Here is a 15,212-nt window from a genome sequence, read left to right as displayed (position 1 = left end):
GGGCTGGCCATGCGGCCGCGCGAGCTGCCGAGTTTCCGCCCAAAAGTCCGTTTTTCAGCCTTATACGCGATTTTCGGGTATTTTTGAGTCCTACTTGACCTAGGGCATATAAATACTCCCCAAGAACTTATTCTCAGGACCTTTGGATCACACCTTTATCACTTTTTATCATATTTTACTTTTCCTGAGAGCTGAGAGAGACGAAGAACGGAGCCAGAGCAAGAACTGAAGATTCTCGATTCTACTACGGTTTTATTGTTGAATGTTTATTTGTTTTATTGAGATACTGATTTTTAGTCATATGTCTATGTGTGGCTAAAATCATTTTTCCCCAGGGTTTAGGGAGTAGACATGATTTGAATTTCTGACTGTTTGATTCAATTAATTGAGATTGTTTTTCCTTTTTATGTTTTTTTTATAATTGTTTGTTTTATTGCTTGAACGCCAATTTAGCATAATCATAGGTTTTAATTTGAGATCGCGAGATGATGATTATTACTTGAACTAAGAACGTAGAACACATTTATTTTAATTCTAAAGGGAATTGATAATTGTGAGGGCATTGATCCTATGAACTTTTAGGAGTTACATGTTAGCAGTGTGATCCAGGGATGATAGTCTTGCATGTAATCAACGGTTTGTATGCCACAGGAGTGGGTATGAACTAGCTTAGAGATTACCTTAGGAATTATCTTATTAATTGAATTGAACATGTTAGTTAGGATAATCTGTTGAAACATTTGCCTTGGGAAATCTTCTCATATCTGTTTCTTTGTTTCGCAGTTTGATTTATTTTGTTTTCAGTATTTATTTATTTAATTTGTTTTCAAAATCAAAACTCTTAATTTCGGTTATCCAGATAGAGTAGAATAATTTAGGATAGGAATTGGTTAATTCAGTCTCTGTGGAATACGACCTTGCTTGCTACTGTACACAATTGCACCCGTACACTTGTGGTGTGTTAAATAAAATAGCGAACAACACACACACATAAAATTCATACATTTTAGTCGGTTCGTATTTTATATTTTAAGAGCTGTTTTTATTCTAGCCCCTCCCTACATTCCATTGAGAAATTAAATATTTTACAAAATTAAAAAATATTGAATAAATCAATAATTTTGATGAACAAGTCAATAATTTTGATGAATAAGCTTATTTTACAAAATCTCGTCACTCCAAGATTTGAACCCCAAATCAAAATGCTTATTTATAAAAAATATTGACATATTCGTCAAAAATATTGATCTATTCAATGATCATAAATTTCACAAAATATTTAATTTCTCAATAGAATCTAACCATATGTCTTATCTACCAAACACAAATACACAAATATCAATCACCTCTTATGTGCAAGGTATATCTTGACTTAAGTTATTTAGTCGTATTCTAACATATCTAATAAACGGAGCCTAAATATTTTTTACTTTTCCAAATTTTAAACTAGTGTAATTTTATAACTTGGAAAATTCAATAACTTACATTCATTTGGAGTTAATGGGCTCAGTTAGCCCTTCTTATATATAAAAAAGGAAAAAGTGTTCATCTAAATAAAAATATGAAAAAACTAGCATTTTTAATGTAAATGTACGATTATACCCTTAATACAGTTACACACTTTCGCAAAAGTGTGTAATAACGTAAAAGTGTGTAATTTCCAAAAAATGTGTAACAATGTAAAATACATTGTCACACACTTTTTCAAAAATCGTGTAATAGTGTATTTTACATTGTTACACACTTTTTTACAAAAGTGTGAAAAAATGTGTGATTGCGAAAGAGTGTGTAACAGTGTAAAGAGTATTTTAGTCATAAATGCTATTATTTTCACATTTTTATTTGTATGGCTTAATTTCCTATGACTAAAAGGTTTTAACTACATTAGGGTGCTGCCTCCTTATATTTGTTATTGCAAAAAGTTAAGGGAAAAACAATTAGGGTACGTTTGAAAACCTGGTTGAGTTAATGACATTTTCTCAAACCCAAGGAAAGGTTGCTGGGTTTGGCAAGCAAAGCTAAATAGGCTCGGTGTTTCATAACCATCGTGTTATAAGAACAAAAAGGTAGTAAAGTTGTTTGATAACACAGGTTATCTTCATGAAATAATAATAAAATGTCTAAAATATCCTTAAGAATATTACTGAATTAATCCAATTTTATTAACCTTCTATAATTTAAAAAAAAAAAAATGTAAAATCCCTTTCACCGCCCATCCCCCACCGCCATCATCTCCTAGAATTTGTAAAACCATTGCAAGATTCAACATAATATTCTGTCGTCCACCAAGTAATCCACTTGCTCAACTCTCTCTCTTAAAAAAAATGGAAATTGCAGAGAGCTTGCGTCCACCAAGTTACCCACTTGCTCAACTCTCTCTCTTAAAAAAAATGAAAAATGCTGAGAGATTTTACCGAAGGAAAAGGGCAGCGATGTAGAGAGAGATGCGAAAACCAGAGAGAGAGATGCGAAAACCAACTCGAAGAATATGTACGGCACAAGGAGTGATGATTGAAAACCACAGGATTAAGACAGCCTTACTCTCTCTCTTAAGAGAGTGGAAATTTGCAGAAATTGATACCTCGCAAGAAATTTGCGAGATTTCGCGATGGCCATGTGTGAAATTGGTCGTAATTCTGTGAAGAAAAAAATGTTGTCCGATGATAAGAAATGGAGGGAGACCGTGGTGGCAACTTTCGCTGCTGTTCGCCGGAGTGGAGTTCGACCTTGGGGACTAGGGATTTAGAGGGAGGCGGTCGCAACTTCACCATCGCCAAGGGAGGAGGCAGCGCAGGGAGCTCCGTCGACCTGTAAGAGACGAGAGAGAGAGAGAGAGAGAGAGAGAGAGAGAGAGAAGTCGAGGGAGAAGTCGAGGGAGAAGGGGACGATTGGTGGTTGCTCTCGCTGGGAGGGGGCGCCGCCGCCTTTGCGAGTGATTCTGATTTGGTGAGTGTGCGTGATTCTCCAGAGAAGAAGAAGAAACGAGGAAGGGAGAGAGAGATGAATTGGGGGCAATTTTGTGAAAAAAATTAAACTTGCAACTCTAGCTTAGCTAACCGAGGGGTAGCCTCGGTTGTGTTTCCTTGATGCTACAGTGATTTAGCCCCGGGCCTTTCCTTTAACATGGGCTTCCTTGATTATTTTACTTGACTTTCAAACAGAAATATTAGCCTAGGAAATGAAGTAATACAGCCATAACAAGGCTATCAAACTAAGCCTTAAGATAAAACAGTTGTTAGTTGGATCAGTGTACAGTCACTTATATGCTGTGATTTATTTTAAATTTTGTTAATACTTGGAACAATCACTCACTTGAATTTTTTTTTTCCTTCCTAAAAGAAAACTTGATTTTTTTTTTCATTATTATTATTTTTCTTTCAAAACTAGACATGATAGCGAGAGTTAAATTTGAACAAGAATAGGTTTCTCAAAAAAAAAAATGAACAAGAATGGGAGAAATCGATAACCTCAATATTTAATGGAGGTGGCAGAATAAAAAGGAAATATAAGTTGAAGTGGCAATACATGAAAAGAAAAAAATTGAACAAGAAAATATAAATTAGACGGAGAAGATGACAAAATTGAAAAAGCTCAACGTGCCCATATATGTTGCTTAAAATTTAAATTTTGCTTGTCGTGATTAGTGCATTCATTATAAATTAAATGTGAAGCATTATTATCCAGAGATGATGAATTAGCAAATGTAGCATGAAGTAATTGATTTTGAATTTGAATTCTCAATATCAAGTCTTTCGCATCTAGTCATCCACTTCAAAATATGCTTCTTTCAACTACTGTATATTTCTTCTTTCTCTTTTTTTTAATTAATAATTTAATACATAAGTAGATTATTATTTAAAATATAAAACAGTCAAAACTCTCTTATCTTTCATATAGCCGTTATTCATAACCACCTACTAAATAATTCCTCCTCCAAAATACTAACAATAATTGACTTTAGTTACACTCATTCAAACTAATTAACTACTATACCATAAGAAAACAAATTCCCCGAAAATACACTCTAAAAATGGCAGCATTCAATTTGAACATTAATAATAATATTTCATTCAACTTTGAAGATTGCAAAAACCAATGTATAAATAATAAAAAACGTACCAGTCAACAAATGAAAAAAAAAATAAACAACAGCAACATAGAAACCACTAATTTCAAATTAAAATTTCGAAAAAAATAAAACATTTCCATATAAGCCCACAAATTCAAATAATCACTTTGCGACATCTAACAATTTTTTTTTTGTCACATTGCATTTTGTTTCTAAGTCGCACAGTAAGTGACTATCCATGATAATGACCGTTTTCACTTTTGGTAATAGTATATGAAAGTTTCATTTGTCTTCAGAAAAAAAAAAAAAAAAAAAAAGCGACTGTCCTTCACTTGGACTTGGTGCAAAATAAAAATAAAAATAAAAATTAGAAACTCTACTTTCCCAATGCACACCAAACACAACGACGAAGATCCTGAAATTCGAATTCAAATTCAACATCCAACTCTAAACCCACAGCACCGTGACCTCACCGTCCAATCAAGGCCCGCCAGCTAAGCTCCCTTCAGTCACCTACGGCCCCTGCAAATTCAAAAATACAGCTCCCGGTGGGGCCCATCGCTGTCCGCTCCTAACGAATACCCAAATCTGATCCGACGGTTCAGATGAATCCGCAATTCAAATCGGACCCCCACCCCCCTTTTGCCCGCTCGAAAGCAACCATTTATTATTAATTCCTCTCTTCATCACATTCTCACTTCATTCGCATTTAACACTGCGTTTTAATTCTTTCTTTTTTTTCCGCTGCAATTAAAAAGCCCTGATTTTGTGTTGCATTCGAAAACACCTTCGTTTTTTACCCTTCGCCATTGCTTGTGGGGTCAATCAATGGCGAGTGCCGCGGGAGTGAGGAGGTCGACCACGTCGTCTCTGGCGAAGCGCCACGCTTCTGCCTCCGAGAGTATTGGGAAGGCCACGTCGTCGGCCGCCGCCACCAAGAAGCGTCCGGCGCTTGCAAACGTCACTAACCAGAGGCATGGATCCGGTTCTTTCAATTCGGGCCGGGTTTCTGCGCCCGAATCCTCCAAAATTGTACGTCTGAAACTTATGACTTCGTTTCTTTCGGTTTTTACGTCGGAAATGTGGTTTTGGGTGTTGTTCTCTGCATTTCAATTTTTTTTTTTTTTTTATGGTTTTGTACAGTTAGGGGGTTTTCAATGTGATTTCTACTTTATCAAACCCATTTAATATCATCAACTTCTTTAACGATTGTTGAATCGTACGTGCATGGTTTCTTGGGAAAAACTTATTAGCTGTTTGATGTTTTCTTGGGCTCATTTGATGAGTTTCTTAGGCCTCTTGTTTGAATATTCGATTCAAGAAGAGTCTTGACAAATTCATTGCCCCGGGAGTTGAATTAGTTTCAAATTTGGACTTCGTTTTGAGGTTTTTTGGGCGTTTTACTTTTTTCTTTGTTAAAGGTGTCGGGAACAGATTCAAGCTACCTTTATACCGTTGACGGATTATAAACCCAGGGTTTAAATAACGATACACAATCCCTTTTTTGAATCACACTATTGAAAGAGTACTGTTCTTGAATTATTCTCTCGATGCTGCTGCCGTTTTTGTAAAAGAAAAAAAGAGTATTTACAGTTTGTATTACCTGTGAAACTGCAAAGCCAAAATCATTTCTTGAATAAGTCATCTTATGATTGAAGTAACCTTGTTATCTTTCAACATGATGTCTTAGTGTTTGAATGATTAAGAAGCCCTTAATCATGTAATTTTGTGTTTCAGACATGAATTTAGTTTTATGTACTTCATAGGACTAATTCTATTGAATCTTGACATATGTAGGTGCCATGTACCACCAAAATCGTGAGCATAAAGAAGGGTTCTTCGATTTCCTCAAATGCAAGCTTCTCTGGAGCTTTTCTGCCAGCAGCAACCACTTCTATGAAACAGAACACGGTTGCTGCGGGTAGATCTTCGTCTTTAACGAAGAGCGATGTAGCCATTCCTAAGGCTGTTGTTGCTGATTCCATTTCATACAGTATGAATTTGTCTCCAGACAAATCAGACTCATTATCCGTTTCAATGGATGAATCCATGTCCACTTGTGATTCTCTGAAAAGCCCCGATGTCGAGTATGTGGATAATAATGATCTTGCTGCAGTGGATTCCATTGAGAGAAGGGCTTCAAACATGCTTTGCATCCCAGAACCCATGGATATTGAAGGTTTGTGCTTTGATCTGTGAAAATTTGCTTTAGCATGCTAGATATCTTTTATTGAAGCAATTTTAAATCATGGGAGATGACAATATCCCTTGTTGTTTGCAGGGGGTATATGCAAGCGAGATGCAGTAGCAGCAATGGAAGCAGGTGACAAGATTGTCGAGGTGGACGATGATCTGGAAGACCCACAGCTCTGTGCAACCATTGCTTGTGATATATACAAGCACTTGAGAGCATCTGAGGTATTTGTTAGAGATTGCTCTGACAGACATCTTCTGTTTTACTTGAATTGTTTGTCAATAACAGTTATTTATCCATTTTAATTTTGTTAGGCAAAGAAAAGGCCTTCTGCTAGCTTCATGGAGAGGGTGCAGAAGGATATCAATGCCAGCATGCGAGCAATTCTCATTGATTGGCTTATTGAGGTTTCATTTTCATTTACTACTATGTAACTGAAGTTTGTTGTTCCAGTTTGTATTAGTATTCATTTCTTGACAAATTCTTGGAACCACAGGTAGCTGAGGAATACAGACTTGTTCCTGACACTTTGTACCTGGCTGTTAACTACATAGATCGTTATCTCTCCGGAAATGTCATGGACAGACAAAGATTACAACTTCTTGGTGTAGCTTGCATGATGATTGCGTCGTAAGCCTCGTCTCTTACATTTCTCCTGTATGAAGAGATTTGTGCACTAAATTGACATGTCCTGATTATATGATTGTGTGTTTCTGCAGAAAATATGAAGAGATTTGTGCACCTCAGGTGGAGGAGTTCTGCTATATAACAGATAACACATATGTTAAGGAAGAGGTACTCTTCAATTTTCACATCCCCTTCAAATCTACAGCTACTTTTTGAACATGAATGAATTCTCATAAAAAGTTCAAACTCACCTTCAGGTTCTGCAAATGGAATCTGCAGTTTTGAATTACTTGAAATTTGAAATGACAGCGCCAACGGCTAAATGTTTCTTGAGGTAAATCACATTTTACACATATGATGGTTAGAACTCCTTGAGAATGAGATAACTAACATTTGGTATTTCTTGAATGTATCTATAGGAGGTTCGTTCGGGCTGCACAAGGGGTGAATGAGGCTCCATTGATGCAATTGGAGTGCATGGCCAACTACGTCGCGGAGCTATCTCTATTGGAGTACAGTATGTTGAGTTTTGCCCCGTCATTGATAGCAGCTTCATCAATCTTCTTGGCAAGATACATTCTCCTCCCTTCTAAGAGGCCTTGGGTATGTCAGATTTCTGAGAAATGCAGACATGCTTCAAGTTATATGTGTCGCGCCTCTCCTAATTCGTGTTTGTATCAATGCAGAATGCCACCTTGCAGCATTACACCCTCTACCAACCCTCTGAGTTGCGCGATTGTGTGTTGGCGCTACACGGTTTTTGCTGCAACAGTAACAATTCAAGCCTGCCTGCAATCAGGGAGAAGTACAGCCAGCATAAGGTGAGATTATTTCTTGCAGTAATGGATGTTTAATGATTCTATCAAATAATTGATGGTGAAATTAACAATATTTATTTCTGTGAAACAGTACAAATTTGTTGCAAAGAAATACTGCCCTCCATCAATACCAACAGAATATTTCAACGATGTAAGCAGCAGCTAGCTAGTCTCGGTTGCAACACTTCCAATGCTCTCTATTGGATGGGATGTCAGCTCATTGCAGTAGTGTAACTCAGTTCTAGCCTAACATCGTCGATCACTTCATGTATAGATGAGATCTTTTCAGATTTTTCAATGTTGTTATGATCTTATTTCGATATTGGGTCTTTTTTATACAACATTGAGTTCTAGCGAAAACAACATTGAGGGCTATTGCATTATTTATCATACACATATGTATTACACCAACTAACAAGCAAAACATAGTTGAAAATTACTTAGCAGCACATTGCCTCTTAGATGCGAGGGTAGGGGGAATGTTAAGCCAGTGGCAATCCTCAAACAAACACTTGGATCCACCATAAGGCCACTCCACGTTTGTAGTAGGGCTAATGTATTTGGGGCTCCAAGTTGGGGTGCCATCCTCGTACGAGTTGTGGGTCAATCTCTGGAGCCCCGACCCATCGGAGTTTATCACAAAGATCTCACCGTAGGGCTGGTAATGGTGCGGGTTTGAAATGGGTTCGGCCGAGACTCCTGCATAGTCTGTGGTGAACACAATATGCTTCCCGTCCGGACTGAACCACGGGTGGTTGGTTCGCCCGCCTGACCCGCTTTGGATCACCTTTTGGAGCCCCGTACCGTTGGGATGGATCTTGAACATCTCGAAGCTACCCGCACCCGGGTCCTCCCGATCCGAGGCGAACACGATCCATTCACCATCGGGCGACCAATTGCCCATCGTATCGGACCAAGGCCCCTCGGTTAGCCTATAGAGCCCGCCTTCTTCTCCATCGAACGCGTCCATTATGTATAAATTCTTGTGTCCACTTCGCCCTGATCTGAACACGACCCATTTCCCGTCAGGCGAGGGGGAAGGGAATGCATTATTTGCACCTCCCTTGGTTAGTGTTTTGTAATTATGACTTAGATCTTCATCATCCACGTTTATTGAGACTATGTCAACCTTGGTGCTCTCACTAGCGAAGTCGGGTCCAGCACTGGTATACACTACTTTTCTCTTCCAATCCCAAGAAGTTGCGAAGGCGTATAAGTTGGATACTTCCCGGATACCCGACCCGTCTCTGTTCATCACGTACACTCCCGGGAATTTCACGTAGGCGACTCGTTGGCCATCCGGGGAGTACGATGGGAACGACCCGTCAACCCGGGATAAGGAAACGCCCGGTAATGGGCTCCGAACATCCTCTAATACTAAATCATTGCCATTTTCATTCCCATAGCTGGTTTCACCCCGACATCGGTGGTACCCGATCCAACCGGAATCGGGGGATACAAACGGGTTAAAATGATGGGTATTGGGTGAGATGGGTCGGGTCAAGTCATAAAACTTGTTAGAAACGAGGTCGTACAATTCTATGTGACGATAATCCGACCCGGGCCTTCTCGTAGCGACCGCTATGAAGCTCTTGTTGGCAGCAGAAGCCGCAGGAGTGAAGGCGTGCAGACCCGGCGGAGTGACCCGCCGGGTCACCACCGAGTCAACGTCGATCTCTCCGCCGATGACGTGGAAAGACGCCACGAAAACACTCCACCAACCATCCTCACACCTGCGGTGGAAGTAAAGAGTGGAGTCGTCGGCCCAACTCGGCCAACCGCCGTGCTCGATGATCCTGACCCGACCCGACCCGTCCCGCGTCGAGAACACGTAGATGTCGGTGCCGAGCTCCTCAACGTCTCCGCTCCAGCCCTTCTCCCCGTACGACGCCACCGCCGTCAGCAACCCCGACGGAGAAACGGCGGGGCTGTAATCGGCGATCCCTTGCGGCGTCAGCCGCCGGGTCGACCCGGTGGTCAGCTCGGTGGAGTAGACCGCGGTCCAACTTGACCGCGGCTTGCCCGGGTCCTCGTGGGTTGAGATGTAGATCAAATTATGACCCACTAAACTCGGGCGGTCCTTCATCGAGACCCGGCCGTTTGTCTGCTCGTCGCCAATCAAAACGAGCTGCGAGCGAGTTGACTCGGTCGAGACCTCAAGGGCGGCTCTCGATCCAGCTCTCGTGTGAAGCAGCACGTCGAGGTAGATTTTGGATGAGCCGTTGCGCTCGGTGACGTAGATGAGTTGGGTATTCGGGTCGGGTCGACCCGAGAGGGATGCGGGGGGCGGGAAATGGCCGTTGAAATTGACGGAGTTGCCATCAGTGAGGCGGATTTCTTGGGGCGGGGCGGCTGCGGGGAGGGCGAATATGTCGAAGGCGTAGCTTGATCTTCCGAGAGTGGTGAAGGATATGGAGTCGAGCGCGTGCAGGAGTGGAAACAGGGGTGATAATAGTAGAAAATTGATGACGAGGAAGCAAGAAATGGAGAATTTCATTGTGATTTGTAATGAGTGAGTGAAGCAGCAGCAGATGATTGAGCAGAGAGACCTAATGGAGTAGAGAAGGGTGAGGTAGATGGTTGATGTGTTACACGTGGCTAATGATTAATGTACATTATCCGAAATATCATTTTCCAAATAAAATATATACTGTGGATTAGATCTTTTCTTTATCGAATGGAACATTTTATATTCATTTTTTTTATAAATAGATAAATTTAAAAACTACTATCACGCTAAATTTGAATCCAAGACTTTTAAATTTAGGCGTTAATTGCTTTACTGTTAGACCAACACAAGCATAAATTAATACTCTATACTAGTTATAGTAGTAATAAATATTCTTATCAAAAAAAAGTAATAAATATTCTTTATACTTTTTTTATTTGAAAAAAAGAGAACAATGAGATTTAATCATGTTCCGTAAAAAAAAGAAAAAAAGATTGAATCATGGTTTCGTTGTTAACAACTTAATACAAAGATTATCCTTGTTTAACATAGATATCTTATAAACATATAAGAACTAAGAATCATTTTAATATTATGAATCATGTGAAAATAGAAAGTTAAGATCAAAAGTATCTTTCCTCCATAAGCATTCAAGTCGCAAAAATCTTCTCCAATTGTAAAAAGTATAGTGTTCACTGTTCAATATTCACGGTTCTCCTTCTATAGTTAAAGAAAAGAAAAGAAATCAAAATTCTATTTCTAAGTTAATTTAGTAAATATTAAGCTATTTTTTCAAATTAGATTAGAGAGTGCCCTCTAATCTTTTCAACTTCATTGCATAACATTTTCGTCAATCATGCCGTGTCCCCATATTTTATGCAAGTCTTAGTGAACAAATGATGAGAATTTTGATATACCATTTTTTTTCTTTGAAATTTGTGGATGAGAATAATACTTGTTTTCGTTAATATTTGATCGTTATGCATAATTATTAAATAATATTCGCATGCTATAACTGATGATTGTGCGTAAATGTTATCGAATTTTTTTTTATCTTTCTCTTTTATAGATACGCAAGAAACTATTGAAATAGGGTAATATTTGTTGCCTTGTTTGTTGGTATAATCTACACGCATGATGATTATCAAATTGGTGGTATACAGCCCAATACAAGACCTCAACTCTTTGGGTTTGGGCCCTCAGCTTTATTTCAATTTCCAAGCCCATTATAATATCCATTTATTTTTTATCTGTTTTCCATCGTCAATTGAAATCTTAAAAATATTATTATTATTATTATTATTATTATTATTTTGACTTGGGGGAGTTGGGGAGGGGGAGCAGTGGGTTTGAACCCGGGACCTCACTGTTCACACACAGAAGGTCGCACCGCTTGGTGTCCCCTTGGGGACCTTAAAATTATTATTTAAATACTCTTTTCTGCCTTTATATAGTGAAAAAATATTCAAAATCCTAACAAAAAATAAAATTAACCGTTCTACATGTGTAGCCCACCTATCCTTATTCCCTTATTAAATAAAATAAATCTATATAATATATAAAAGAGGAGTTTCTTTCCTCCATTTTTCCCTCTTTTTTCTCTCTCTCTCTTCTCCCACTAATTTTCCACTATTTTTTCTTTTACTTTTTTTTTATATATTTTAATTTTTTTAAATATCGTCAAATATGATTCATGAAAAAATATTCAATATGCATCTTAAATTTAATATAGTATAAAAATCATCAAAAATGAATTTAAAACAAATAAGTTATGAAATTTTTAAAATTCAAAATATTTTATTTTCTATTTCTTCATTAAAAATTTATAATATTTTATTTATGTTTGTATGTCAAAATAATTATATATTTGTTATAACGCGTAACACTCCATAACAATACTACATAATGCTAATTCTCATTATTGAATAATTTTAAATTTATTTAAAAACTATAATTATCATTACACTTTATACAAAGTTGAAAATTTATATTTTTAAAGCCAGGATTTTATTGAGTAATCCATGTGTTATATTTTGATCTTATTTAATATTTATTTTTATTTACTTAAATATATAGTTTAATTTTGATGATTGTCGTGTATCGCATGAATGGGCATACTAGTTGTAACTAATTGACAGTTAAACACGTGAAAGAAATTTTAATTGTATTGAAGATGATAAAAAAAAAAAAAAAAGGAATCGTATGTGGTTTTACTCAATTCTTGATTAATTGAGTTTGAGTCGTAACTATTAGGTACTAGATTTTGCGTGGAAGTTTTTTTTTTTTTTGAGAGAAAAAGAAAAACTTCACAACTAAACATCAGAGGAGTTTAATAAAACAGGACAACCCTCGTCTGGGGTTGAGAACGATTACATAAAGCAAATTTGCTAGTTAGTATTTTGCGTGGAAGTTAGTATTCCCAGTTAATGAACTTTTTACAAGCTTAATCATTTCTCAATCAAATTCGTTATGCATGACTTGAATTCGTGGCTCTTTGATTTCAAATTTTTGTTAGAGAGCAAGTAATCATAAATTTCTTTTATTTACCAATATTGGACATACATTTTTTATTTTATTTTTATTTTTTATTTTTTACAAAAATGAAGAGCATATACTAATAGAATAGCTCGTAACATTTTTGAATTTGGAACCACTCCATACCAACTTGAATTTTATTTAGTTAACATTTTTTAATAGTAACAACGCACATGGAGTACTTTTTTTTTTTTTTTTTTTTTGAGGGGAAACGCACATGGAGTACTTGATAAACTATTCCGCGAATTTTCCTAATCCAAAAGGGCAGAAATCTTTCATAGAGTAATCTATATCTATATATAATACTGAGGAGTTTGTTTACCTACAATTTTTCTCTCTCCCATAAACTTTTCCTCCAAATTTTCTATCTTTTTTTTTTTAATTCTTTTCAAAAAATCATTAATTTCTATTATAAAAATAATGCTCAAAATGGATGTTAAATTAAAGATTGTGAAAAGATTTTTAATCTGATATAAAAATTATAAAAAATAAATTTGAGATTATTAAGTTATGATCGATTAAAATATTAAAATTAATTTGTGTTCGCTCTCATTTATCTATAATGTTGAATATCATACTCTATTTTCATTTATTGGCGACAAACATAAGCATATGTCATTTTTTTCCTTATAAAAAACTTAACATGATTTTTAATTATAATTGTTTAAACTGCAGTCATTTTTAATGTAATTAAGGGAGGAGGAAATTTGTATTAATTTTAATATGAATTTATAAATAAAATATTAGTTATATATCTTAAAATTAGAATTTAAATATTATATATATTTATTTAATTATGTGTACAAATTATTTACTTATATAAAAATTTAATAATATACGATTTGGACTTTTACGAGCCAAAATTATTATATTAAATGACAGCTGTTAATTAAGTTATATTGATGTTTTAGTGTAATCGTAGCCCGTGCATCCGTGCGATGCACACGGGAGAGCGTACTGGTATTCAAAAAATAATGTACGATAACCAAACAATAGAAACAAGAAAAAAGAAATGAAAAGAAAAAACAAAGTTGCTAGCACCGTAGTCCAACATGAAAAGCACAAGCCCACTAAGCTCTTGGGAGGTCGAAGAGCCCATATTTGAAAAACGCGGCGGCTGCGAGTCTAAGAATCGCGGCATCCACCGCCGAGTCAACCCCGAGTCTCCGCCACGTGAAACTCAGTAACTCACCTGATTGTCGGCCAGAATTCATAGAGTCAAACCAAATAGTCAATGATCAATTAGTGCACCACTATAGAGTAGACAAGCTAGTGGGCAGTAGAATTCATTTATATTTTAAATTATTAGTATCACCAATTCGTTTGATGTCCCTTGGGGACAATTAATTAATTAATTAATTCGCATGGTGTTACTGGCACCTTACTGTTTACACACAGTAGGTGATTCAGAGGATTTTTTAGGACAGTAACTTAGATTGATTTGGAAATTAGGACAATAATTTTTGGACTTGTAAAAATAGGACACTAATTTTTTTTAGAATAAAAATAGGACACTAATTAATAAGCGTCGTAAAAATAGGACATTTCTCGGCCGATAATTGGCCGAAAAATGTCCTGCGGATGCAACACTTATTAATTAGTGTCCTATTTTACTCTTAAAAAAAATTAGTGTCCTATTTTTACAAGTCCGAAAGTTATTGTTCTAATTTCCAAATCAATCTAAGTTACTGTCCTAAAAAATCCTCGAACTCCACAGTAAGTCGCACATCAAAGATGTTCCGACTTTAAACCCCACTGCTTTCACTACCCAACTTCCCCAATTCAAAAAAAAAAAATTACATTAATTAAATTTTGTGGTACGATCTTTGGTCCGAATTTAAAAAAATGTCCGACCTTCACAAAATACAAAAAAAAATATCATAAGCTTTCATTGGATCTTCTAAAACAACACCACGGTATAATAAAATTAATGACTAAACATGGTTTAACCATAGTATTGCAAAATAAAAATTGTATTGAGAGCCAAAAAAGAAGAAAAAGACTAATCACGGTGTAATAAGATTTCATTTGCGGACGGCACGGGTTTTAAGAAATGTATGGAGTGCAAGGTGAATAGTTTAAGGGTCTCACTTTTTGAATGTATTAATTAAAGAGATGTGTGAGGTACATTTGTCAAAAAGGGAAATGAGTACTCATTTCGTGGACGGACGAAGAAAAAAAATATGTGTACTCATTTCGTGGACGGAGGAAGTATAAAACTTAAAGTAAGTTATAAATAAATATTACTCACTATGTCCCATAAAAATATGCATAATTTTTATTTTTCGTATGTCCCATAAAAACATGCACAGTTCATTTATAATAATAATTCTCCCATTAAACATCACAATTAATGTTAGACTCTTTTTCCACTCACACTAGCTATACTTTACATAATTTCTTAAAACTCGTGCCGTCTCATACTATACATGTTTTTATGGGACGGAGGGAATATCAAAATACGTACCTTTGATAATCAATACTTCTTCTGTCCCACTTTATTCAGCATATTTATTTTTG

The 15,212-nt window shown here is 36.4% G+C and overlaps 2 protein-coding genes across 3 annotated transcripts; one reads left to right on the top strand and one right to left on the bottom strand.

Annotated features, from left to right (window-relative positions):
* The first annotated feature begins 4,753 nt into the window (after positions 1-4,753).
* On the top strand, positions 4,754-10,231 carry LOC131011846 (cyclin-A1-1). Of its 2 annotated transcripts, XM_057939720.1 has the most exons (10): positions 4,757-5,101; positions 5,867-6,248; positions 6,351-6,487; positions 6,578-6,670; positions 6,760-6,893; positions 6,983-7,058; positions 7,148-7,224; positions 7,310-7,493; positions 7,577-7,711; positions 7,800-10,231. In XM_057939720.1, the coding sequence occupies exons 1-10, from the start codon at positions 4,898-4,900 to the stop codon at positions 7,872-7,874; spliced, it is 1,497 nt and encodes a 498-aa protein (XP_057795703.1). In that variant the 5' UTR covers positions 4,757-4,897; the 3' UTR covers positions 7,875-10,231. The 2 variants fall into 2 exon arrangements, with proteins under 2 accessions (XP_057795702.1, XP_057795703.1); XM_057939719.1 differs by having other exon boundaries at positions 4,754-5,101; positions 7,310-7,711.
* LOC131011844 (uncharacterized) lies at positions 7,999-10,205 on the bottom strand. The gene has a single exon (XM_057939718.1). The coding sequence runs from the start codon at positions 10,203-10,205 to the stop codon at positions 8,145-8,147; it is 2,061 nt and encodes a 686-aa protein (XP_057795701.1). The 3' UTR covers positions 7,999-8,144.
* Positions 10,232-15,212: the final 4,981 nt, after the last annotated feature.

This window comes from Salvia miltiorrhiza, chromosome 2, assembly GCF_028751815.1.
Source record: "Salvia miltiorrhiza cultivar Shanhuang (shh) chromosome 2, IMPLAD_Smil_shh, whole genome shotgun sequence".
NCBI classification, from domain to species: Eukaryota; Viridiplantae; Streptophyta; class Magnoliopsida; order Lamiales; family Lamiaceae; genus Salvia; species Salvia miltiorrhiza.
The sequence above is the reverse complement of the archived record's forward strand: the minus strand, read 5'-3'. Positions and strand labels throughout refer to the sequence as shown.

What these genes read in the sequence shown, in the direction of transcription:
- LOC131011846 (XM_057939719.1), top strand. Translation starts at nt 4,898, where the DNA reads ATGGCGAGTGCCGCGGGAGTGAGGAGGTCGACCACGTCGTCTCTGGCG. An exon ending in TCATTGATTGGCTTATTGAG is followed by an intron (nt 6,671 to 6,759) that starts GTTTCATTTTCA and finishes TTGGAACCACAG; the next exon opens with GTAGCTGAGGAATACAGACT. An exon ending in GCTTGCATGATGATTGCGTC is followed by an intron (nt 6,894 to 6,982) that starts GTAAGCCTCGTC and finishes GTGTTTCTGCAG; the next exon opens with AAAATATGAAGAGATTTGTG.
- LOC131011844 (XM_057939718.1), bottom strand. Translation starts at nt 10,205, where the DNA reads ATGAAATTCTCCATTTCTTGCTTCCTCGTCATCAATTTTCTACTATTA.